Raw genomic sequence first — 25,556 nt, forward strand, 5'->3', positions numbered from 1 at the left:
CTCTGTACTCAGCTAAAAGGCATTTTGCACCGATCTAATACATTCTCTAATACATTTCAAAGTGTTTTTGAATGTTTTATGTTGATAATTTAATCAATGCATCAATTCTAGATGCTGATACGATATTTTCTGCAACTACCTCTTCTCTCCTCTCGTCTCTAGTCCCTTCTGTTCTTCTCTTCTCCTTCTCCATCTTCTCTTCATTCCTCCTCTGCTTTTATCTCATAAGCCTTCCCTACTTTTCTCGCATCTTGTCTCCATCCCCCTCTTCTCCACTCCTGCCTTCATTTACGACTCCACTGCACTCTTTGCCTCTTCTTTTCATTCTTCTATTTTTCTCTCTTTTACTCTACTCTCCACTCCTCTCTTCTCCTCTCGTTTTCCTCCTCTCTTCTCTCTTTGCTCCATATTCCTCATCTCTCCTAGAATATTTTCCCTTTCTTCTCACTACTTCTCATCTCCTCGTCTTTCCTCTTTTTCTTTTCACCTCTACTTTTCCTCTTCTACCTTTGCTTTCTCTTTCTCCTCTCCTTTGTCACCTTTCATTTCCGCTCGCGTCTTTTCCTTTCTGTAGACTCATCAGTGATGAAATACTAGAAAACCTATTTTTTTTCTTTGAGAAAGATTTTTGTCATTTTCGATACAATAGTGATATTTTTATTATTTTATACAATAATATTTGTTTTTATTTCTTTCGGCTATTTCATAAATATCTATTGTGTATGTGGCAACCCTGAAATTCAGCCTAACTCTGCATGCAACCCACCAATGCCTTGCGTAAATTGGGTTGACTAGTTTAAAATGTCGATGTCCTAAGACTTTTGAGAGACACTGTACAAGGGTTGTTCAAAAAAAGTAATGTCCCACATTATTTTATTGAGAACTATTTATTATACATAGTCTTCATTCAGTTCTATGCCTTTGTGCCACCAAAGGGCATGTTTGCTGTCCCTGTACCAGGTCCTATCTTGTTCCCGTACAGCTGCAAGAATGCTTTCGTTGTCTTCAAACATAATTACGTACATTGAGTCCTCCATTGGGCTAAACAGATAGCATTCTGATGGGGCAAGATCTGGGATGTAGGATGGATGGGGAAGCACAGTACAACCAAGTTTAGCGATTGCATCCATTGTCCTCAGGCTAGTGTGTGGGCAGGCATTGTCATGGAACAAGATGTCTCTGAAATACCTGTTAGTCTGTACTTGATTTAATAGCTTCTTGAGTTTTTGAAGGGTGGTCATGTAAGCATCGGAGTTAACTGCTGCGCCTCTCGACAGCACCCCCACACAAGCTTGAGAACAAAGGAGGCAATTGCTTAACTTGGTTGTACTGTACTCCCCCATCCATTCTACACCCGGATCTTGCTCCATCAGATTGCTGTCTGTTTGGCTAAATGAAGGACGTAATGAGGTTTGAAGATGATGAAAGTGATGTTGGGACTGTCAAGAGATAACTACAGGAACGAGATTGAACCTGGCACAGGGATGGAAACATACCCTTGTTCTGCAATGATGCAAGACCATAGAACTGAATGCAGAATTTGTAGAAAAGCAGCTGAAGCATGTTCCTTTGCTGACTGTGAATTTCATTCATAAACAGTTCTTAATAAAATAAATGTGGGGCATTACTTTCTAAACAACCCTTGTAACTATACATAACATTACATCAAAATAGCATTAAATAATCAAATAAACAAATAGTTACAGTAAGAATAAAGAAAAAAGGCATAATTTTTCTCTGTAAATTGTGACATTACATAACAAGATATAATATGACATCATTTTCCTTTACCCAGATGTTCCAAAGATAGGCAAAGTAGGAAGGTGCAGAATCTGATAGTTTCAACTTCCTTTTCACATATGTTTCCTTCCATTTTCATTTTCCAATTGAAGTTGATCCTTATGAATGTTAATGGTGCAAAGTATTTGTGTTACTTGAAAGTATTCCTTAGTGGACGGATGGGAAAATGTTTTTCCAGCACCATGTGGCAGAATTAATGAGGCATTCCTTCAAGACTACACATGAAGTTCTGTTTTGTTTGTTCACTGGTATGCACATGAAGGCATGACATACTTGAATTAGAAAACATTGTTACTATTACTATCAAGTGGAGTTTGAAAAAGTCATTTGTTTCCATCTGAGTATTATGAGATAGATCTTATAAAATGGGCTATAACTCCTCAACCATTGCTCTTTTCGGACAAATTTCACTTTTACATTTATTAATAGAACAAAAGGACACTTTAACAATGTACAACAATTAGGGTCGAAGAGGAAATGTCCAATTTTCAAAATTACTACTTTCGAAAATGTTAATGTGTATATTTTTCTTCAAAATTGGGAGAGTTGTAAATATTATTATTTGTTACATGAAAAGTTAAAAATACATCAAGATCAAATATATGCATATCATAAAAAGAGAACGGTATGTGAAATTTGCAATGTGAATTATCATTTGTGTGTGTGTGTATTTAAGAAAAATTAATTTATAAATAAAACCTAAACCTCCATCATTACATCAGTTATTCCATCAACATTCTAAAATTATTTTGTGACATCATCATAATTAATGGAGCTACACTGGTAGCTACCACTGGTAGATACTACATCGGTAGTATGAATTTTCTATCAAAATTCATTCTGTTTAATGCCAGTTCACTTCATTTTATTTTTGACTTTTTTTCCAGAAACCTTTCACCGAGTTTATGAAATCATGTATGCATCTGAAGTGTTTCAATCATTGAACAAATATGTATATATATATTTAGATAAAGCATAGTTACATCACATGCATCATTTCACTAAGTAGCTGAAATGCTAAGCTATGGCATGTACTTACTTTTTACTCAATCTTTCACCACATCATGTGGCTTCTTCAGGAGTTAAGACAGTCAAAGTTTAAAACATGGGGAGGTAAGTTGGGTTAAAAAGGTTAAAATTGAAGGCAAAAGACTGTCACTGCTTCCTACTCTATATCAGGCCGGCAACTGACTGTCTTATTCAACATGGCTGCCTGCCTGGTTGCCAGCAAGCAAAGATGGCCGCACTTCCTGTTGGCCATTTATTTATTGTGAAATGTTTTAACTTTTTAACCCAACTTACCTCCCCATGTTTTAAACTTTGACTATTCTCGTCTTAACTCCTGAAGAAGCCACATGATGTGGTGAAAGATTGAGGAAAAAGTAAGTATATACCAAAAATAGACTTTAGCTACTTACTGTACATATTTGCTTCTCTAGTGTTCCTTTATTGCACATAATTTGACTGCAACACTAATATTAGTGGTTTGTTGGGGCTTACATAACCAGCAACTAACAGAAAAGCATGTTATTGGTATTAAAGACTGTAAATAATTCTTATTTGATTTATTGTTACTTTAATTTGTTGAATCTCTGTAAATTATGACTAGAGACCGGATGTTAGGCACTAAAAATAGTCAAAATAGACACTAGAAATCTAGTAAATATGCACTAAAAACTTACTACACATCTCTAAATCATGCTCTAAGAGCAGTTTTGCAGTTTGTACATGCTGCAAAATATGATAATTTTTGTGACATTCACTGATGTTTCACAGGCTTTGCAATATAAGATAGATTCATCAGTCGAAAATACATTACCGAATTGTTGCATGGAATTTGTCAGTTTGGTTTTTAATTGTGTGGGTCTTTTGGAATGGTGAAACAACTGCCCAGTAAATGACAAAGAGAACCCACCAACACTTTTGACCACTTGCAGAGAACATCAGTCTGCAGTGGATGAGGAAAACGAACTGAGAGACGGTAGGTCACGATGTCCCTCTGTAACTTGCAGATTACCTCCAACATGACATCCACAAGTGTTTGCAGTTGAATGAAAGGAAGTGATTGACAGATTAAGGAAGGGATGGGGGTATTGATTGTGACTGATCGTGCACAATAGAAGCCACAAATTTGAAAAAACAAAAACATGTCCTTTCAGAAAGAAGTTTTGAGTAGCCACAAATGTAATCAAAATATGAAGTGGATTTTTACAATATGGAGTGAAAGTACGTATAACGCATACAGAAAATATTGGCTAATGCACATTTCAAGTTTTTAATACAATGCAAAGTTAAGTTCGAAAATCAGATTTATAGGCATTATACACAAAAATAGGCAAAATAATCTTTCAAGTACTAAACTCTAATACCCTTACATGAACTTATAGTAAGTCATTTTTATGGTATCTGTAACAATGAAGTATAGGAATTTTGCCTAACATCTGGTCTAATTAAGACTTGCAACTGACATGAATTTAATGAAACAGAAAAATTTTAATTAAAAAAAAAAGACATTATCATTCCAATATTGTGTACAACTGGATTCTTTATAAAGCATCATTTGTACTGCTAAATGTTAATTTTATTTATGGATGAAATTTATTTCAACAGAGAAAACAATAGTGCAAGTAGGAATCGCGGAAGTGCCTCATATGTTAGTTCCAATGCAGGCTCAAGTTCCAGCGGGTAAGATTTCAATGAGAAATTTTGTTTTGCTTTAGTTTCTATGAAGGTATTCCTTCACACAATGTTAAAGAAGATGCCTCCATAACAGTATCATAATTATGAAAATTTATACAGGGTGCATCAGCAAAATCTGGATGAAACAAACAGTGCATTATAGCAAGTTTTTATTTGTCAAACACTTACACTTACTAAACAACTTTTTATATGTCACTGAAGTGATCCTCCTGAGTCCTGTTATTCAATGTAATCCCCTTTCGCTTCGATCATTACCTCAAATCTCTGCCTGTACCATGGGCACACACTCTTTAACTGCTCTCAGTCCAATTCCAAGAATGGTGCCTGGTGCCTAAAGGCAGGGTTCAAATCTGGAGTATTAGGAGGCTAGAATTCCTTGGACAAAAACATACCCCACAAGTTGCATCGGGCAACTCTCGTGGCCTTGGCAGCCTCAGACAGCATCTGTCATACCTTGATCATGTAGGATGTGTATCTCAGGTCCTCTCCAGTGATCCAATACATACTGGCCTCACTTGCAACCATGGTGGTTGCCATTCCTAAGCAACATCCCTGGGACTTCCAAAACCAGCTCTTGGGCTCTTTGGACAACTGCCGGAGTCCCTGTTGTCTTCTTCTTTGAATGAATTTTTCTCCAAGGCTTCATGCTTGTGTGAGATGTAGTACACAATTGATCTCAGGTACCCAAAAACATTATATTTCAGTTGGCGACCTTACAGTGCAAAAACAATCACCACACTCTGATTGTACTGCACCGTTGATCTCACTAACCTGACCATTTCAATGTTGTGCACTACTTACACACACACACACACACACAAGTCTACTCTCTTGACGTGTCAACAACCAACTACTGCTGGCGTCCAGAGGCTTAAGTGAAGCTGAAACGAGCAAATAATTAAAGATGTCGAGCAGAATGCCGAAGTCAAATTTAGCAGAAACTTCAACTTTGTCGAGATTCTGCTGATGCACGATGTATATTCCTTTGTCAATACATTAAGTGCTGTTTTTATTGAAATGAAGAAATATTTATAATTTCCAGTCAGATGAAATAATTAATTTTAATGAGAACTTTTTTTTCCTTTAGTGACTGAAATTCTTCAATATGCTTGCCATTTAAAAGAGCCAATAAAAAATGAGATGAAATCAGTTACAAAAATAAAGGCAACAATATTACAACAATTAAAAAAGATAATGTGTTTTTCTGAAAGCAGCAGTAGACGATTAATTTCAATGTGATTGTTGTTCTTCATTTTACCTTTATTATAAAAGTATTACGCAAACTCATATGGATATCTATACTTAGATATTACATCACATTTGAAGTTTCAGTTCATTTGTAGGTTCTAAGCGATATAAACAAACTTGGCTTTAATGGTGTCTAAATGCCAAGGCTGTGATTCAAACCCATGACCCCTGGCCTTTGCATCATGCTGTGCTAAACATTCCACAATTGAGGTCGGCACCTGCGATGTTACAGTCTTCACATTTTAGCTAATATTAATGAATCGGCACTGTACATATCACAATTTGATATTATTGGCCCAAAAATAACAGTTTTGAAATGAATGCAAATTGATGGTGTGAGGTGATAGATCATCCAAGTGTTACGTTGGGCAAATAATTTGCTTCAATTTGTGCACAAGTGAAATAAATACATCTTCAGAAAAAAATATGAGCATTAATTGACTATTCAGCAAAATATTATAGTTTTAGGAATGTACATACAAATATTTGTAAATATTTATGATAAATATGTATACCGTAGATACTTACACAATAGAATGGGAACTTGAAAGTTTTTTTAAATTACTCACCTACTGCACCAAGTTAACTTCCTAATTGTGGATGTGATGTTAACTTTTCAATGGCACTATTGTAGTTTTAAGTTACTATTCAATATCTATTGGAACACATACTGCAAAAAGAACAGTCCATAAAAATAATTTCTATTTTGCAATTCTATACTTTTCAAAGTATAGCTGATACAGCTCATGGCATTTCAATGAAGTTTCTACACACTGTTACCATTCTTATTTATAATATTTCAATATTGTTCTCTCAAAATTACACAATAATATTTTCATTACTTTGAAACATTTAAATGTTTTAGTAAAATATTACTTTAATTAACATGCATGTGTGTGTCAAATAGCAAGCTCATAAGAATGCAAACAATTAATTAATTAAATTATTTTTATATATTTATATTCAATTCTTTCAATTTGGTAATATTTTTTTGCTCAAAGATAACTTTGACATTTCAGACGTTCTCGCCCAACACTGAAACCTTCCACTGCCATAGTTTCAAAGGCATCAGAATATATTGATATCTACAGGTTTCCTCCAAACAGGTAAGTTATGTGTTTATATGCTAGATATCGAGTTTCACCTTTACTTCATAATTGGGATGGGACAGATTAATTGACATGTAGCTGCTTGTACGTCATGACTAGAGAACGGATTTTAAGGGGCAGTACCTTTCCAAAAATATAGCTGTTTTCATACCAATCATTTGAAATATGTATTTTAGGACATTAAATCAAGTAAAATGAACACACTTTGTTGCACCTTTTCATGAGATTAGCACATTTATCCCCTGTTTGATCCTTCAGCACCTTATCCCTTCCTTTTCTTTCATGTTTTGTTAAAAAGTTGGACAGAAACATAAATTATTTTCACTCTTCTGCAGCAGTTACATAAAACCCTGTAATCTCATTTTGTAGAGCAGAACGAGAGCTATGAAACGGTATAATATAACCATTGCAGCCCCAATAGTTCCCAAGATAACGTAGAAAAACCTGCAAAAGAATACACGAAGTTTATTCAGCAGAACCACAGTTCACTATGCAGTCTGCGCACATTATATACAGAAGGTGCATAAGAAGAGAGCATTGAATCAGCACCTTTTGGAAAACATTTTTTCTCTCATTCCCGACCATAATTTTGCACCTTAAAATCCCATCCCTAGTCACGACAGTCAATTCCTCAAGAAACAAAACCAAATCTTTTACTTCCCAAACGTAGAGAGGGTGTGCTGATAGTACAGGATTGAAGTCACGGGACTTGCAGGTGCAAAGGTACCTAGCTGTTCCGGGCCTCACTCTCCTGCGATGCAGACTCTAGGTCACACCTCTTTGGTTTCCCTTAGGTTTACAACAATTTGTTAATGTATGGTGGGGTGAAGTGTCTTATGTGCGTGACACTTTCATCCTTTCCATTTATTATAATTAATAGTTTTTCTTGTATGTACGCATTGCTTGCATTGTAGAATTATTTTCCTGTTAAGTTCCAGTTAAGTTGCTATATTACAACAATGTAACGTTGACAACATCTATTATAATTAGTCTGGCGTTTTCTATAGTTTTCTTAATTTCACTTTCCTTACATGAACATGAGATGCTTCATCTTACTTGTTATGCTGAATCCGTTATTTGTCCCCCTTCTGTTTTCTAAGATCTCTTACATGAAACAAATTAAAGTATAATGGTGCCTTTTTTTGTAGTTTAAGATATTTGGTTAAATTGTATTTGAGAAACTTGAGCCAATTTATTTGTTATTAAGAGACTTTGTGATTTAATTTTTAAATTGAATTGGAATGTAGTCCAAAACTTTTAAAGTATTATGTAAAATAAACTCTCATTTGGTTGGTAAAAACATTTCACTTGGTCAGCAATAAAAAAATATTTACATATTATTTGAATTTTTTCATTTGTTGGAAAATGTAAAAAGGTTAATAGTCTTACTTACACATGCAAGTTTCACTGCTATTAGTTACTTTATATTATTAATCTCTTGAATTTTGTAATTATTTAACCCCCACACAGGTACTATGTCAGTATTGGCAGATATAGGGATAATCAACGTATCGTAACATGACCGGTAGTTTTACTAATCCAGTATATCTCTAAATATCTTATAATTTAGTGCAATATTCTGCTATTTTGTTACAGTTTTTATGGATATAAATATATAATATACGTGCCCTATTTTTTTAAAGTAAATGTCTAAATATGCAGTGTGTTGTGAGTACGCATTTCCACAAGTATGAGGAAGAAACTTTGTAAAGATTTAGATATAGACAAAGCAATGGAAATTGCCAGAAGTCTTTCTGATATAATGTATTCAGGGTGTCTGCAGTTTTGTAAAAACAAAATTCCCTGACTTTTCCAGGCCAAGAACCAAAATTTCCCAGACCAAGTCATTAGGAGAATTTATGTATTTAAACTAGGAATTGCCACAAAATCCGTATTACAGATATCTGGATTTCAAATTATCCGATATCCATTTTGGATGCAATGGATAATCTGGATCCAGATAACTTGGATATCTGGATAATCCAGAATATCCAAACAAATTGAATATCTGGACAATTCCAATATTCAGATAGAACAGATTGGATGAAGGATTTGTAGAAAATCTGTACAGTGAAATATGAAAATGATGAATATGAGAATATGTGGGTAACCCGTAAAATAGATAAATTATAAAATTGTCCAGAAAATGCACACAATTGGATAGCCAGATATTTCAGATAATCTGGATATACACATAATTCATATATCTGGATAATCCAGACAATTTGGATATCTGAATAATCTGTATATCCAGATATCAGAATATCAAATATCTGGATATTTGAAACCTGGATAGAAAATTATCCAATATTCGGATAAAATTTTATCCAGATTTGACCATCCCTAATTTAAACATGTGTGTAAGAATTGTAGTTAAACGCAACACTTATGATCCAACTTATCCAAGTTTTTAGAATATTTATTTCGCATATTATAAGCAATAAAAAGAAGGGTAACTCAACAGAAATTGACTGTTGGATAGGGCCATCAGGGCGTGAGCTTTTACGTTATACATGTACTTTCCACCTAATGACTAATGGCAAACAAATAATTATTTTTTATATAAAAATCAGAACAATTATAGCATAAATAATACACCATTAATGTAAAATTTAGTCATATATGTATTAACCCTAATATCTACCAAATACAACCCAAAAATTGCAACAAGAAAGTGGTAAATGCCAATAGTCATTTACTGCAGTAAATTTCTACATGAAGGAAGTTCAAACCATGGCCCCTTTTCCTACATTATTTAATGTATAATTTCTACTGTAACTACTGGTAATACTCAAATATCAAAGTGAAATATAGTTTGTCCACAACAAATTATTTTTTTTGCCTTTGTTTTTTTTTCTTTGTTTCAAAAAAAACCTTTTCAGGCGCACTATTACAAATTTTTTTTTCTTCAGAAATGCAATAAATTTCCCTGATATTTCCAGAAAAAGTAAATTCCAGGCTTTCCAGACTGGAAGACAGCCTGTGTATTGTAGGTTTAGTGAGTAAATTGAACACAGAATATTTTCCAGTGCACAAACAAGAAATATGAAAAGATGATTGACATATTTCTTACCAGGCAATCTAATGCACTTGATTCTGAAAGTTTTTATTATCTGCTGTGTTGCTCATTCATGTTGTTTCCTTTGAAGGCCACCCCCTGTGTATCCCCAGCCACGAACTGACCAACCAGCCGCCAAGTGCAGGAGAGACATTTGTTTGTTGCCAGATTGCAGCTGTGGAGGCAAGGAAGTACCAGGTACTGATATTGTTCCTTAAATTATGTTCTATAGAATTAAATACAAATTACAGGGAGTTTGAAATACAAGGGTTGTTCAAAAAGTAATGCCCCCTTTTTTTTCTCACTCTGAAAGCAAGATATCAAGGTAGGAATTTGAATCCAGCAAAGCTGGATAACTTGCGCACCCATGTGTGTGATTTCATGATCACCCAACAGATGGTGCCATTGTAGCAATAAATTAAAATGGCGGAAGCAAGAGTTCCCTGTCATTAAATTTTTGGTAGTGGAACACAAAAGTGTGTACTCAATAAGGTGTACAGTCTGACGATTGGCTAAGAGAATAACAAATGTCAAATTGGGGAGAATGGAGCTGCATACCACGATCGGAACAATCATATTTTGGGGGTATCGATGGAGTTGTGATGGTTAAATCAAGATTCTTAAATTAGCACCCTCCATAAACTCCGGAAGCAAATCTGATGAGTGCAGCCCAACAGGGTCTTGCTCCGCCATGATGATGCCCACTCACACACACACCTGAGAACATTGGAAGCAGTCTTTTCTTGGTGTTACAGAACATTACATTACAAAGCAAAAAATCATGGGAAATTGCCTTTAAACTTTTATAAGCGAAAGTTGATTACACTATGCTTCTCCATCCACCCTACATCCCAGATGTTGCCCCATCAGATTTCTATCTGTTCCGCCCATTGAAGGACACAATGTGTGGAACAAGATAGGACTGATGCAATGAATGAACTGAACTGAATGCAGAATTTCTATAAAAATAACATACGTAGATGAAACATGTACCTTTGCTGCTGTGAATTTCATGTATGTTGAGTAAACAATTCTCAATAAGAAAAGATGTGGGACATTACTTTTTGACCATGCCATGCATATATATATTTACAAAGCTGGCAGAAGTAACGTCCGTTTCTCATAAGCTGGTAATCTACACCAAATCTTTATTATAGGATCAGGATTGTGCAGATTTCTTACCGAAAGTCATAAGCATGTAACCACACCACCACACTGAAGCACATCATAACAATTTAGGTTAAATGTTCAAAATGCTGTCCATTTCTTCAAGATCATGTACCCTAGCAACCACACTCAAGCAAGTCTTAGGGCATAATTCGACAGTTATGTCAGCAAAATTTTCTCCAACATAGCACATCTTCAAGGACTCTGCACAAAGAGAAATCGGGCAGAGTTTGATCCGGGGATCGATCTAGCCATTTTCTTCAGGAAACCTGAAACCAGAGGTTTCTAAGAAACACTAACATTACAATTACACCACTGAATGAATATACACTATAAACTACACTACTTAGAAGCAAGCGTTACTTCTGCCAGACCCTACAGGTTTAAAGTGATATCTATATTTAACAAAACACACTAAATATGAGTTTAATTGGTATGTATGTACACAAATAATCAATTTCAATTATGATGTTTTCCATATTTATTCTTACTTAAATGATCCATGGAGATTACATCGAAAACCACTAACAGAAGACAAAACATTATTATGATGTATTTTAAATGTTGTAACTATTTAGGAAACTTGAATCCCGAGGAGATCCCACAAATTGTTCTTTTAACTTTTGACGATGCTGTTAACGAACTTAATCGAGAACTTTACAAGGATTTGTTCGAGAATGGCAGACGGAATGCGAACGGATGTCCAATCTCTGCCACCTTCTATGTTTCCCACGAGTGGACGGACTACAGCCAAGTGCAGAATCTCTACGCAGACGGCCACGAGTTGGCATCACATTCCGTATCGTAAGTACATAGGTTGCGTGGTTCTGGGACACGTGTAAGTTTCTCATCTCTGGGTTTCCTCTTCTTCAGCTTTTATGTGTTTGCTAAAGCCTTGAGATATATTATTCCTGTGACCAGAAAAGGAACTTCTGAAGTCACACCTTTCTGTTTATAAGAAGGATATTAAGCTATCATACTTGCTTAACATCTATACTGCTAAATGTTCAAAAAATATGAACGATGATTTGGATGAAAACCTGTCAATTTTCTTAACATTTTGCAGAGAGAAATGGATATATTCCTACATTGGCAATTAGATTGATTCATGTGGTTGATTTTTTCTTCCCCTTTCTGTCACTTTTGGCTAATCGCGAAGACGAGGATCAGTGATTTGATAAGATGGATGAAGGGACACTCACAAAGAACACCCATGGTCAGGATGAGATTTAAACCTGGGTCCCTCGGCATTGTAGCATGCTGTGATAACTCCTGCTGCGACAGAGGTTGGCAACAAGAGTTAGAAACCCTCCCCTGTAAATAGAAGCAGAGAATGGAAGATGTGGGTACGCTAAACTGACCAGCCTATCAACTTGCCTATATAAGAAGTATATTGACAATAAATAGTTAAATCCAGTTACGGAAACCTACGACGACGACTGGGGGATCATCGTGCTGACCACACGTCACCCCGTAACTGGTTGGATGATTGCCCACCTCTGCAGAGGGATGTGGGAGCAAGGTAGGCCCTTTCCCTCAAGAGTTGTTGCACTATGGTTTATATGTAGTTAACGAGAGGCCTCCCAATAGCATAGTGGTATCGTCTAATCAAGGGATCCTGTGTTTGATACCCGGTGGAGGGACATAATGGTTTGGATCCCATTTTAATCTATAGGTCCAGTCCCAATTAGCCTATCTGTGCATAAAGTGGACTCAAACCAAGAGACAATAGTTAGTTGCAGAATAAAATGAAGAAAATAATTGAGAATTTGAATATAAATACAAACAATTTAATAATCAAATTGAATTCAGATTGGCAAAATTATAAAATGATTTACTGGCCAATCAAAAATATCTACATACAGGATTTACTCACATTGAAGTTCCAGTCCATGCTACGAGTTCAAATCCTAACCTCGGTATTCTTTGTAGGTGTCTCTTCATCGATGTCACCATATCGTCGTTAGCCAAAAGTAGCAGAAAAGTGAAGCAAAATAACCAAGATAAAATGAAATCAACTTTCAGTCCCATAACATGTTTATTTTCTTTTCATACAAGAAACACGTCTGTCTAAAGCAGAGGTCTCCAAACTCAGCGAGCCATTGAGTTACTTCCCACATTTGAAAATTCATGATGAGATACCAAGTGTGGATTGAATTTTTTATGATCCATTGTTAGTTCATAAAAAAATTAAGATACGTAATCATATTTTGCAGCATTAAGATGCCAGGGCCCTCAGGTTTGAATCCCGGCTTGAGCATGAGTTTCCTTTTTGACGGTCCCTTCATCAATTTCATCATATCATTGCTCATCTTCATCGTCGCCGTTAGCCAAAAGTGGCATAAATGCGACACTAAATAACAAAAGTCAAACCGAATCGCATCAAATTATTATTTTTAATTCTTATGCAACATACAGAAGCTGTAATTTCTTAAAGGAAGTTCAAAACATACTTCTTACAAACACAGTAACATTTAAAAACTTGCCCTAACCATTATCATCTTGCTTCTTATTATGTTAATAACGATAACCCTAATTTTCATCCACAAGATTTGTTAGGTTGGGTGAACAGGTTGTCACAGATATTGGAACAAGTTGTCCAGGTGTCCATCTGTCTGCAAAAGCAGATCTTTCTGCCACTCAAATATTGCCACTCTTATGTACGGTCCATTCTAGCCAAACCTCTCACGAGCTACAGGAAATTAGCCCGCGAGCTACCGCTAGCTCGTGATCGACGGTTTGGCGATCCCTGGTCTAAAGTTTATCAACAATATTGGAATAAAATGTCTCAAGTCTTAGCTTTTACTCTTTGTACATACATTCTTTGTCTCAGTTACTGCTGCTGCTTGCTAATCTTAATGCTCTGTGTCTGTGCTGCTTGTCTGAATAGGTGGGTTTGAGCCAGAGCAGATCCCACAGATCGTACTCCTCACCTTCGACGACTCTGTGAACGATCTTAATAAGGAACTCTACAAGTCAATCTTTGAGAAGGGAAGACGTAACGCCAACGGTTGCCCCATTTCAGGCACGTTCTATGTGTCTCACGAATGGACTGACTACAGCCAAGTCCAAAATCTGTACGCGGATGGACACGAGATTGCTTCACATTCCATTTCGTAAGTGACGCCATATTTTCTACATTACAAATTCTGCCTCAGACTCGCACATTATGATACACGTAGCAACAAATTTCCCCACCTTAATCAGAAATCAACTGAAAACTTATGCTGTAATGAATTACAAAATTTCACTAATTTCCAGTGTGTGTGTATATTAGCTTAACCTTTAGTGGACAGAGGCTCACATGTCTGTCTACCCTATCCAGATGAGGAACTTTTCAACCGTGAATTTTTCATACTTTATGAAATGTACAAAAAATCGTACCTTGAGAACTAATTCTTCGAGAGAGATGAAATATATTTTTTTCCAGAATGACAAGGCAACGATGCAAAGTTTCGTTTAAACAGGCTGATACTTCTTGGGATGGGGGAAATGACAATTTATAAGTAGAGCAGTGTTGCTAGCTTACAGAAAAAAGCCTGGAAAATCACCAAATTTGCAGGGAAGCATGACCAAAGACCACTCTTTGAGGGCATGTTATGACTGCTCCATAATTTTGAAAGAAATTTTGAAAATTGGGCAGTTTCTGTTTGCCCCTAATTGTCACATTGCAAACATGTACTTTTGTTTTCACTATTACATGTAAATGTAAAGTATAGCTTAAGCTGTCTGCTAAAGGTTAATATAGTTTATAAAGCATACAAAATTCTAAAAGTATATGGAAGTCATGTAGAAAGTATTAATTCAAATTCCATTAGTGGCTATACTAACAATGATTTTTTGAAAAGGAAAGCAGGATATACGAGGTTTATTTTTTTAATTAGGGGTCATTTTGAAATAAAATGAAAACATGCAAAGGAAGAAATTTAACTACCTCTGCGCTGTTCACATGTACATTCAGCTACTTCTCAACATAGTTCCCATAGATCTTGAGACACTTGTCGTAGCGGTAGATGAGCTTTTGTAGACCCTCATCAAAGAAATCTGCCGCCAGGTCAGACAGCCAATCCGTCACGGTCTGTTTGGCTTCACTGGCGCTGTTCCTTCCCAGCGAGGAAAATCTTCAAGTGGAGGAATAGGTGATAATCACTAGGGGCCAGATCCAGACTGTACGGAGGGTGGTCCATCCGCTCCCAGCCAAATGAGTAAATGAGCGACTGCGAGGCAGCTGCAGTGTGTGGCCATGCAGCAACATGATACTGGAAGACAGCATTCCTCGTTGTTTATTCTGTATTGATCGGCAAAGTTTCTTGAGTGTTGCAATACACGGCTGCATTAACTGTTTGTCCGTTCGGCAGAAACTCAATCAGAAGCATCCCGAAGCTGTCCCAGAAGACGGTAAGCATAGTTTCTTGGTGGAGGTTGCTTGCTTGAACTTCACCTTTGTGGGGGATGATGTCTGGTGCCATTCCTTGGATTGTTGTTTTGTTTCAGGGGTATAGAGGGACTGGTGATAAATGCCTGCCGCTTTCACATATTTTGTGGTCAAAAACCTGATCACTGATCGTATCTCACACTCGGTGGGATTTTTAATCACCTGCACCACTTCCATTGTCCACCACAACCACACCAAGCGTTTCACAACGTGCAAATGGCGTTTGTTTACGTGCAAGGCACGTCAGTAACTAACGCAAATGCACAAAATGCCAAGCATGCAGTGTTGCCAAAAGCGCAAAATGGCCCCTAATTAAAAAATAAACCTCGTACAATTGCTATGTTTATTGTAACAAAAGTTATATATTAATTTGAGTGAGTTAAAAATTGAAACTACTCTCAAATTATTTTTGAATAACTTTCTTAATTGATATGCATGTTAAATTTGGGAATTACTTTGTTAAACAACGGCATGATATCATTTCTTTACAGTGTTTCTTGACTTTTGCTTGCATTGTTCAAATATGATGAAAACTATTCCTATGTGTATCCTTAGCTGATATATATATATTTCCAAAATTATGAAGCACGAGCAAAATGGAAGAAGTATAGTAACAATCGATCTATACTAGCATGCAATCTGATTTAGACACATTATCCAGCGTCTAATTTCCACCTTAAGTCTGGCTTTTTTCTTTTCTTCTTTAATCTTCAAGTGAATTGCTTTTATCCTGATGAGGTATTAACTTACTTGTGGATTATTACTGATCCAATGTTCTAAATAAACACTACTCTATTTTCTCCTCTGATTTCTATACAATTTTTGCTCCATTTAAGTTACTAATTGTATTTCCAAGGAAGGGGGCAAAACAACTTAATATAATTGATAAATTGAATGGAGTCAAATTCATTTTGGCAATTTAAATATAAAAATATTTTTTTCACTATTTGTAAATTATCTTTGGATTAAATTTAGTTTTGTTCAGTATTTTCCTGCATTTTTTAAATTAATGAAGCATGTTTACAATTTGTTGGCAAACATGCAAAATTAAAAGATTATTTTCCCACAGTAGAATTCAGTGTAAATAAAAAACACTTCAAAAGTATTCATTTTTAAATGAAGTTTTTTATTTCCTTTATGCTTTGATTTGGATTATTTTAACCACACAAAATTAACTTTCATTCATGAAGAAAAATAAATTTTAGAGGGATGGTTTTATATGTCAGAACCTATAAACATAGTTTTTAGAAACATTCCATCGAATATTAAGAACATTGTAAGCCCCTCTATATGTATTATTATTAAAATAAGTTAATGAAAAATCTAATCTTTTGTAAATACACATAAAAAAAACTTCAATAATGCTTTTACTTTCTGCATGTCATTCATTAATGCATCAGTGCTGAACTAACTCTTGTTATACAAGGAGATTTAATCACAGAAAATATGTCATAGTAGATTATTTAATTTACTTCCACATTTTGAAAGGCATTTTTACAGGCACAGAATTATACCCAGGGATTTCTGCCCTTGAAAATATCTTGAATTGAGAAATTCTATTCTGCTAACGAGAAGTTAATCAGAGTGGTCAGTAAATAATACAAGAAATTAATTTATCATGTTCAAAAATTCTTTCACATGTAGTGGTTTTAACCCTTTCCAGATGGGCCTGAAATACCATGTTTTCCCCCAGTTTTTCAGAAAAATCATAGAAAATATGTTGCTAAGTGCATTATTTCTGAAATTACATTTTAGATATATTTTCTCATATTTATGAATATTTTTCTGTAACAATTTTTTTTAAAAAAGAAAAATATGCATTGTAATAAAATATTTTCAATATTTTCCATTTTTCCATAATAAAGAAATAAATAAATACGGAGAAACTAGTACTCACTTTATCACAAAACTGTTTTTTTTTTTGTTCTGTTCTGTTCTGAACAAAGAAGAAAAAAACAGTTTCACACAACATCTCTCTTGAACTAATTATGAAATAAATAAATAATGAAAAACAACCTAAAAACTTCTTGGGATTGAAATCACCACTAAATGCAAAATTCGAAGCTGAATCCTTGTAAACAATTTCTACAATGTGCATATACATTGTTCAATGCTATTCTCAAGAGTATAAGCAAAAGCACAATGTAATTTGACATGAGTACCAGTAAAATTCCGCAACGAAGAAAGTGTGACATCTAGCAGTTGAAATTTGAAAGAGGTGGTTACAACACACATGGTGCCATTACAGCCCACCATTTACAATACAAGTTGTAGATTAGGCACACAAAGGAGATGTACTACGTTGAAAGTTTCAGCGAAAAATGCAGGCTCGACCAGGACTCGAACGCAGCACTCTGCCATATTGTGCCATTGCTCTAACCACTGATCTACCGAGCCAGCCTGACCTTGCCCGATTTTTCGCTATCGCTGTTTTACCTGCGTGGAATCGTCTCCAACATCGAAGTCAACTGTGTTTCAAAGCAACAGATCCCTTTGCGGTAGCACTGGCAGAGAGCCGGGTTCGAGTCCTGGTGGAGCCTGCATTTTTCGCTGAAACTTTCTACGTAGTACAATACAAGTGTATTGAGAATATGCTCACCAGAAAAGGTTAAAAATTACTTACTTCTTCCTTAACACATGAAATATGATATGTAACCTGTAGCTTCAAGCATGAATGCACATTCAGTAGGAATAATTTTAAATGGCTTTTGAGTATCATCATGAAATAAGAGACTAACGACTGATGCTTATGTTTGTCAAGTTAAATATTTTGCACATATATAAGTTTTAACTTTTGCTGTGATAGAGTACCTTCAAGATTCATTTGATAGTAATAGAAAACTTATTTTATATTTTATTAAGTCAATTTTTTTCCAGTTTCACCTAACATTCCCTCAACTGGATGGTGAAAATATCAACACTTAATGTATATATGCCCATAGTTTCTATTTCTTAGCTATTGAATCTCTTAACTGCTGTGGCTTATTTAGAGAAACAAAATAGCAGCATAGCTTCAATTTTATGCTTCAGGAATTTTATTTTGCTCTCTCTCTCTCTATCTCTCTGTCTGTCTATTAAATTTACACTGCATAATAGACCAGTCAAACATAATTTTAAGTAAATCTTCTGCATAGACGCTTGCAGAAAAAAAGGGTTCAATTTGATATCTATAGTAATGAATTTGATCAAATTTCACACAGGTAATGTTCACTAATTTAGTATGTATCTTTACTTGCTTAAACTCTCACCTACATCTCATAATTCTGGACAAGAGTTGGGTTAAAACATGATAAAAGTTATGCAGAAAACACAAAATTCTACAAAAACTGGCCACTATTCTCTCATATTCAATGTACAGAATTACATCCACTTGATATCATTTACAACTTCAGTATTTACAATACTGAAACATGAACAAATTATTTTGAAGTGTATATTTTACCTTTACTCAGAAAACTTTCATTATCAATGTTTAAAATAATATTTACTTATTTCGTATGTAATCTGATTGAATCATGGAATGCTTGAGAAGAAATAAAAACTGTTTTAAATTCATTGTTCATACTAGAGTACTGCAGGGAGATGATTTCGCCAGAGTGCCAAATACTTCGCATGGTCAACGCTAGATAGCATATGTACATTAATTATATTTTTTCTTATTAGTTTTATGTTTTGTTAAAAATCATAGAGCTATTGCCAGCAGTCACAGAGCAATTTTTAGGATGGGTTTATAGTTTTTTTCCTTTACTTTTCAGAAAATGCATGAAGCTAGGAGGTACAGGGTTTTTAATTTTTTAACAAAATATTATCCTGAAATTTTATATGCATGAAATACAGTAAATATTTTTTTGCATTGTGAGTGAATACATTCATACTTAAAAAAATATCTCAGAGCTATATGATTGAAAAGTTACAAAGTTACAATAATATGTTGTATACAAAAGAAATTCAGAATAGATATTGAGTGAAGCAGCAATGAGTTTATGCATATATGTACAAAAGTTACTATCACTGCTTCAGATGTGACATTGTTAAGGTAGGAAATTGTAACAAGTGGTTGTAAACTTCATAGAGCGTAGGTAAATCATGTTAATTTTGTGAAAATCGGAGGGACAATAATGAACCACTTGTGACATGGAATGAACCCATACACCTTCTTTTACTAAGCCAAAATTATTATTGCAGTCATCTGGTTACATAAGTCAATTAGCAAGGGTAATGAACCATTCATGTTCCTTATTGAATACAATTATGTTGATTACTGTTTCCATAAAGTTCATATTGGTACATCACTGATGTTGGTTAAAATTTCATATCACGCCAACCCTATTATATTTTAGAGAATAGGGTAACAATGAGTATTTTAACAGAATGCTTAGAATATTTCATAAATGAATTTCACACTTGAAAATAGATTTTCTTCTTGGAAAAATATTTAACACATATTTCTACATTTAGACATAGTTTTGGTGAGCAGTTCTCACAGAAGAAATGGACAAAGGAGATTGCAGGCCAACGAGAAATTTTGTCAGCCTATGGCGGAGTTCGTCTCGAGGATATCAGAGGAATGAGGGCACCTTTCTTAGCTGTAAGTCAATATTTGTTTTTCAAATTTTACTTTGTGAAGCAACCAAAATCTTGAGAATATTGAAATGAATTATTAATTTATAGCAAAGATGGGACAGATTCATTGGTACTCTATCATATTGGTCGATATAGGCATTGGTAAAATTTTACAGATTCACTTATGTATAAATATTTTACAGTTTAGTGCAATATTGCACCACTTTGTTATTTTTATGCATATAAATATATAATCTGCATTCTGTACTTGTCTAAATATTCATCTTTTTTTCCATTGCAAAAGATTGGTTCATCTAGTAACACACATTTATTAAGAAGGTCAATGAACCATTTGGAATTTTATATCAATCAGAAGAACATCGTTTATCAATATCTGTACTTTATCGGTATTGGCCAAAAATTTATATCTGCCATCCCTAACTTCTAGTATTTAACATTGGGTGAGTGGGGGATAGCACAGCATAGATTCTTTCTGTCCCAGTTACTATGCATCTATTAACCCATTGAGCAGTATGGATGTTCATTTACGTTACCTGATAACGTGGACTGCTGTAGTACATACGGACATTAATGATTCGAACTTTGCGCCAAAGGAGTACTGATGTAATGTGACATTCAGCTTCGGCTTTACTCCTAAGTGTTCTGACATCTATTAGCCAGACGTTCTCCATTTAATTTTGCTTTGAACAGGTGCTATTTGGTAACAAAGCTCTGTGGGAACACCTTTGCTTTGAAGAGTATCAAACCCTGAACACCTTCTAATGTGTAATACACATTATTACACAATTTTATTAAATAATTGTACCCCTTAAAATTTATGGGAATAAAAAAATATAACAGTTAGTACCACTAAAATTAAACGGTGTGACTCAGTTGTTAGCATATGCAGATGATGTAGACGTATTAGAGGATGATATAAATACAATTAAGAATAATGCTAAAATATTTTTCAAAGCAGCTAAAGAGATTAGTTTGGAAGTTAACAAAGAGAAAACTAAATATATGCTTACGGGCTGAAACCAAGTGTTAGGTAATAATCAAAATCTAATTATTGATAACAATTTGTTTGAACCAGTTTCCAAATTCAAGTACTTAGAAGTAATACTAACAAATGAAAATTATATCAAAGAGGAAATAAAAACAGGCTTAATTTAGGAAATGCAAGTTACTTTTCTCTTCATAAACTTTTGTCTTCTCGATTAATATCTAAGAAACTAAAAGTTAAAATATACAAAACAGTAATTTTCCTTGTAATATTATATGGATGCGAAACTTGGTCCCTTACATTGAAAGAGGAACATAAATTGAGAGTATTTGAAAATAAGATCCTTAGGAAAATATTTGGGCCTAAAAGCATTGAGGAGACAGGTGAGTGGAGAAGGCTACATAATTTAGAAGTATATAATTTGTATTCATGTCCAGATATTATTAGAATGATTATATCAAGAAGACTTAGGCGGGCACGCCATGTGGCACGAATGGGAGAGGTAAGAGACCAGTAGGAAGACCAAGACAAAGATGGACGGATAATGTTGAGATGGACCTAAAGGAAATTGGTAGGGATGGAAAATAGTATATAAATCTTGCTCAGGATAGGGACAGATGGAAGACCTGTGTTGCTGCAGCTATGAACCTTCAGGTTTAATTTGAATTTTGAATTTGAATTTGAATTTAAAATTTTGGGTGTGTCAGCACTTAGGCTATTTTGCACCCGTCACTTTATACGGGGTCCAGCCCCTTACCATAACTCAAATAACATAACTGTAATGTCTTGTCGTTACTAAAATATTAAAATAATAAAATTTTCTGACTGGTTAAAAGCTGAGGCTGTTAAGAGGCACTCAGCACACATAAGGACAAAACACAGAATTATACTGGCCATAGTGCAAGTCGCCAGAGCCTCGTTCGTCTGCAAAATGCAGTCCAGGGTGTACATACCATATGAAAATGAGGTTGACAATTGGGTGTACTACATGGAATGTCAGCCCTTACACCCCTTTTGGGTTTAAGTAGGCTAGAGAGTTAGTTAGTTAGTTAGTATAACATTTAGTAGCATTTTCATTATTCATAATAATAGTTACAAAAAATTAAATGATTGTAATCAAATACTTTATTTGATGCAAAAAACTCCCTACAGCGAGGTCAGTTCCAAATACACACACACATTGCTCAATGGGTTAAGAACAGAACAAGAATAATGTTACTTTTGTATACATTTATTTGTGAATACTGCAATATTTATATTTACACCAACAATAAATACTATGTAACAATTACATATAGAAAGTATTACATATTCTACAACTTTTGGAGTTTTTGAAAAGAAAAACACAATATATAAGTGCGTGGAAATTTGCTCCTTGGACTAAGCAACATGATGAATATATTTGAAACTGATAATATATATTGAAGGCAACTAGTGAATTAAATTGTAATAAACAGGTAATTTCATTTTCATTCATTAGCCATCTAGCCACTTGTGCATCATCAAATATTGCAGTTCAATGTATGCCTGAGAATAAACATGTCACAACAGGAATGTGTGCACTGTCATTTAATCAAGATTCACGTAATCTAAACTGTAAACTGTCAGACAGGGTAAACCCAGACTTCTGGCAAACTTTGTAAGGCAAACTATTAAAACAAGCTTCTAAAGCAGATTTTAAGTAATGGTTTAAGTATGCCATTGATCCACCTTCCTGACAACTGGGTTTCCTCCCCGATTGCATGAGGGAGGGTGAGGGAGTCTAAGCAAGTGACTATTTAACACTTATAGTGCTGCCCAAGAATGCTGACCATTTTCACTACTTTTTAAAAAATCATATCTCAGAAACTCAAAATGTAAAATATATGTATCATACACTGTTGAAAAGTTTGATTCTTCCTTTTTATTTTGATATATGATATGTTACATTATAACTACATGGCTACCGTGGACGTTTCATCATAAATGATATGAAATGTACTAAAAATAAAAAGCTGACAAGATATATGACATGCAGTGGCCGCGATTTGGTCCCAAAACTGGGGGGGGGGGGGGGGGGCAAGGTGCCAAGACAACTCGGGGGGCTAAGACAGTATATTTCCCTTTGTAGATAAGATTTAACATTTGGTGGGGGTAAAAGTGGCAAAAATTGGGGGGCAACTGTCTGCCTCCCCCCTAATCACTGCCACTGTAGAAAAGTGAAGCAAGCATATCGCTATCAGACAACGATGCAAACAGAAAGGTTATTCACATTTGCCCACCATCTAGTGGCAGTATGAATTTTTGATTTTGATTTGATTTGATTTTACTTCGCATTTTGTGCCTCTTGGTTAATTTGCGAAGATGGGGATGAGTGATGAAATTGATGAATGGACATTCACAAACAACCATGCCCGAGTGGGATTTGAACCCGGCACCTTTGGCGTCGCTGCACGATGTGCTAACCACTCAGAGTGGCAGTATGAGGAAGTACGATGTCCAAACTCCGTAAACGTACGGCAAATGACCGTTGAAATAAAGTTTGAATTCGACTCCGTATATATACGTGTTCTGCACACTAGGGAAGTTCGGGAACACCGTATATATACGTGGTTAGCACTGCAAGTGTCAAAGGTCAGTTCCACTGTTCAAAACAGCATTGGCAGGAGAACACTGTGATTGTTCCTGCCTGCTTTCTGTGCCGAGCTTGGCAAAGGCAGTATTGCTACATGAAGGGGACTTTCGGTAAAAAGGGAGTATTTTATGAAAAATATAGAAATTGCCAGACTTCTGTTTTAGTTTTACTTGCATGGTGCTGGCATTTGTGTATTATTTCAATTACATCAAATTAATCTAGATGGAGTGTATAACAGGGTGGCCACTCTAGGACCATGATAAAATTCAAGTATAATTCCCGGTTTTCAAGGCGAATTTTCCAAAAATTCAAGGGTACAAACAGATGTTTTGTCTATTTCAACCTTACGTATTACCGCCTCTCGCCACCCCACCCACACATACACACACAAATATATTAACAAGATAAATGGTCTGTGTGATTCCAATGTATCCAAAAAAATGAAATTCAATTAAACAGTACATACATATGTTTAAAATATTTAATTGAAGGTACGGAGTTTACATTTGCCATTTCACATGCTCAGACACGAAGTACATCTACAAACACAAGTCACAAATGTTGCAGGATATACTGATTTACGAAAAATTGTTAATTTTATAAGAATTTCAAACTCAAATTTACATAACCAACTTCAAGATATCTTGCAATAATCTTCCGTCTGTCAGATAGATTTTTCTGCAAAGATCACTAACAAAGTAAACGGATCGAGAGAATTCGGTTTCATTTTCCACGCAGCTTTCTTTTCCTTCCTCAATAAAAACACAAGCTAAACTACGAAAAACTTGCCTCGGGGCATTTATAAATATGTATAAATTCAGTGGGATTTGAATTAATAAAAGTTGCAATTTTTCACGTCCAAGTGAGTAGCCACCTTATATAATAAATATATACAGTAAGAATTGTTGCATTAAAACAGGTCAAATTTTCAGAATATGTCACTGATAATTCAATAATGTCATCTATTATTTATTTATATGTCCCTAATTAATTTATCTCATACTTTACTTTTGCCTTTGTCGTGTGAATTGAATGATAGCCTTCACTACAGTAAACAAAAGAAAATCAAAATTTTGTGATTAGTATAACGAGTGCCATTCCAGCAATTTTATGTTATATTATTAAGTGTGACATATGTACATAATAAATATATGTTTACAAGTTTCAGATACATCAAGGTATTAATGTCAAGTGTCCATGTACTGACTTAAAAGTAAGGAGTCTTAACTTAGACACCTGTGAATATTTGAAAACGGTGTTTGAAAATGTGTTCCGTGCAATTTCAGATTGGTGGTAATAAAATGTTCAAAATGTTGTACGACGCCAACTTCACCTACGATTCTTCTATGCCCATATACGAGAATCGCCCACCCAGCTGGCCATACACGTTGGACTACAAGGTTTTCCACGACTGTATGATTCCACCTTGCCCCACGAGATCTTATCCAGGTAAGCACGTCTTTAAATTTGATTAATTCACTTTCACTCTTATTCACTAAAAGCATTATTCATTTCAACCTACAAATGGAACTATTTTCATTAGCCTTGAGCGGATGCATAGGATATTTCCATGCAGGATGGATGGGATATATATATATATATATAAAATATGCATTTCTTGAAAAGTACACACAATATTTCAGTTTTGTCTTTTTTGTTCATTAGTATACATATGAAGGTATGACATTCTCGAATAAACAATATATCCATCATTAATATTATTAACAACTGGAGTTTGAAAAAAATCCTTTGTTTCCATCTGAGTATTATGGGATAGGTTTTATAAAAAAGGGCTATAACTCCTCAACCAGTGCTTCTTTCAGATATATTTCACTTTCACATGTCATAACGTGAAC

General features: G+C 34.9%; 1 protein-coding gene across 7 annotated transcripts in view; it reads left to right on the forward strand.

Moving 5' to 3' along the window:
* LOC145982200 (uncharacterized) overlaps window positions 1-25,556 on the forward strand; it is a 303,625-nt gene that overhangs the window by 269,318 nt on the left and 8,751 nt on the right. For 5 of the 7 annotated variants that reach the window (XM_083115764.1, XM_083115768.1, XM_083115769.1 and 2 more), the window contains 6 exons: window positions 4,411-4,485; window positions 6,768-6,854; window positions 10,007-10,113; window positions 13,973-14,198; window positions 19,976-20,105; window positions 24,987-25,149. In XM_083115764.1, the coding sequence (XP_082971890.1) occupies window positions 4,411-4,485; window positions 6,768-6,854; window positions 10,007-10,113; window positions 13,973-14,198; window positions 19,976-20,105; window positions 24,987-25,149 (788 nt within the window). Of the gene's footprint in view, window positions 1-4,410; window positions 4,486-6,767; window positions 6,855-10,006; window positions 10,114-11,660; window positions 11,887-13,972; window positions 14,199-19,975; window positions 20,106-24,986; window positions 25,150-25,556 lie in introns of all 7 variants that reach the window. The other 2 variants (XM_083115765.1, XM_083115770.1) reach the window with 2 other exon arrangements.

The sequence above is a fragment of the Lepisma saccharinum genome (assembly GCF_977018435.1).
Source record: "Lepisma saccharinum chromosome 12 unlocalized genomic scaffold, izLepSacc3.1 SUPER_12_unloc_1, whole genome shotgun sequence".
Lineage (NCBI taxonomy): Eukaryota > Metazoa > Arthropoda > Insecta > Zygentoma > Lepismatidae > Lepisma > Lepisma saccharinum.